General features: G+C 40.4%; 1 protein-coding gene across 1 annotated transcript; it reads left to right on the top strand.

The window, feature by feature from the left end:
- The first annotated feature begins 917 nt into the window (after positions 1–917).
- LOC148099732 (olfactory receptor 4B13-like) lies at positions 918–1,907 on the top strand. Its single transcript, XM_087851339.1, has one exon. The coding sequence runs from the start codon at positions 918–920 to the stop codon at positions 1,905–1,907; it is 990 nt and encodes a 329-aa protein (XP_087707465.1).
- The last annotated feature ends 396 nt before the right edge of the window (positions 1,908–2,303 follow it).

Raw genomic sequence — 2,303 nt, forward strand, 5'->3', positions numbered from 1 at the left:
GGGTAAAGGGATCAATAACAATTTAAAATTTACAGTTTGATGATTTAAAGTCTCACACACAATGTAAGATGGACAAGAAAAGTTCAAAGCCATCAGGTGCTCAGTTTAGAAAATAGAGAAAAGAAGAGGAGGAGAAACGAGCAAAAGATGCAGGTAAGCAGATGTGTGATTGGATAATGGCAGGTCATCCTGAACCAATCAAAGTCAGAATACTTTATTAATCTCTAAGGAAATGATGTGGGTTACAGTTGCTCCAAGAAGAAATGGAAAAAATAGCAACACTAACAGACTAAACTCCAAACAATACATTATGTCACAGATTTTAATATTAATTAGTCATTGTTGATTCATCCTGTTCTCATTGTATGACGAATTATGATGGCTGTTTGGTAGCCGTTTGCATACTATGCATACTCTCTCTCTTCGTGTGTGTGTGTGTGTGTACAACAATTTTATGTTAATGTACAATCCTTAATATGTTTTGTGTGGGGGGGGGGGGGGGGGGGGGGGCACCAGAGGGAGTGTTCGCCCAGGGCGCCAAACAGGCTAGGACCGCCACTGCTCACACCTGCTGAAGTGATTGGATTATCGGTACCTAACTACTGCTGTGTCTCTCATCTTTGTACTTTCAGAAACAAGGGTGGACCCGTGGGTGATGTGTAATGAGGTCATGCTGTTTGTGCACGTTTAAACTGATGTGAATGGGTTAAAAGAAGCACAGTTGCAGCTCAGTGGGGAGCGACTGGTAGTCAGGCTGTGCTGTGCAGTGTCTCAGCTTTTGTGCTGTATAGCAGAATGGTATGTTTGGAGAATGTTTCCAAGCTGTTCCTGTTATGTGACGTTAACTGAACTTCAGGTAACCTGCAAGAAAAGAACAAGAAACAAGTTCCTGTGAGGTATTCTGAGCCTCAAGGACGATGATAAACACTACAGAGATTACACATTTCACTCTAAGTCCCTACTTTGACACTGGTGCATACAGATACTTGTGTTTCCTCGTTATTCTTACTTCTTATGCTGCAATTATTTGTGCTAACCTGCTGCTGATTGTGGTTATCTGTGTGAACAGGAGCTTACATGAACCTATGTACATGTTTCTGTGCAGCCTGTTTGTGAATGAGCTGTATGGTAGCACAGGGCTGTTTCCGTTCCTCCTGCTTCAGATCCTCTCTGATGTTCACACTGTTTCCGTCTCATTTTGTTTCCTGCAGGTTTTCTGTGTGTACACTTATGCTTGTGTGGAGTTTATAAACTTCGTCGTCATGTCTTATGACAGATATTATGCCATCTGCTGGCCTCTTCAATATAAGTCATGTATGACACTTAAAACAGTCACCACGCTGATTTCTCTAACATGGTTATTACCTTTTATTATGATTGTCGTGCTTATATCGTTGAGTGCTCCTCTACAGCTCTGTGGAAACGTCATCAATAAAGTTTTTTGTGGAAACTACGCCATCATTAAACTGGCCTGCTCTGACACCAGAGTCCACAACATCTTTGGACTCATTTACACTTTCATCTCTGTCATTATTCCTCTCGTTTTAATCCTGTACACCTACGTGAGGATCCTCAAAGTCTGTTTTTCTGGCTCCAAGCAGACTCGACAGAAAGCCGTCAGCACCTGCACGCCTCACCTCGCCTCCATCTTGAACTTTTTCTTCGGTTGCTGTTTTCAGATATTACAAAGCAGATTTGACACCAGTGGTGTGCCAAATGTTTTTGGCATTTTATCATCATTGTACTTTCTGACATGCCAGCCGCTCTTCACAGCGCTACTGTACGGGCTGAAAATGACCAGAATACACATCGCATGTAAACAGCTGTTTTGTGGTTCACTGACACGTTTGTTCAGTTGTAGCAGTGATATCTTCTCCAAAAGCCACCAAAGTCAGAGTTATTGTTAATGCATGTCGATTAAAAACTTATTTTGTAGCTGAAATCATTCAAACTTTGCTCTTCGTGGTTTTTAAAGTTCTGTTAAGTTTAGATATATCTGTTTTTGTCAGTGTGCTTGAACAAATAAAGTAATATGAGTGACTTAGTTTTCTGTTGTTACACTTGCAGCACGTAACATTTATTTTGTGTGACGTGTGTTTTTCACCTGAGCAGAGATAAACAGTCGGGTGGTTTGGGATCAGTGTGTCTAACCTCCAGAGGGATCAACACACAAACAGCAAAGTAAAAGCAAAAGATCAACATCAACAACTGTACATAAACACTTTGAACAGATAACAAAATAAATATATATTTTTGCTAATTCTTGCATAAAATTACACATTTAAACTGAAATCACATGAATA

The sequence above is a fragment of the Neolamprologus brichardi genome, chromosome 14 (assembly GCF_056152115.1).
Source record: "Neolamprologus brichardi isolate AB-2024 chromosome 14, ASM5615211v1, whole genome shotgun sequence".
Taxonomy (NCBI): Eukaryota; Metazoa; Chordata; class Actinopteri; order Cichliformes; family Cichlidae; genus Neolamprologus; species Neolamprologus brichardi.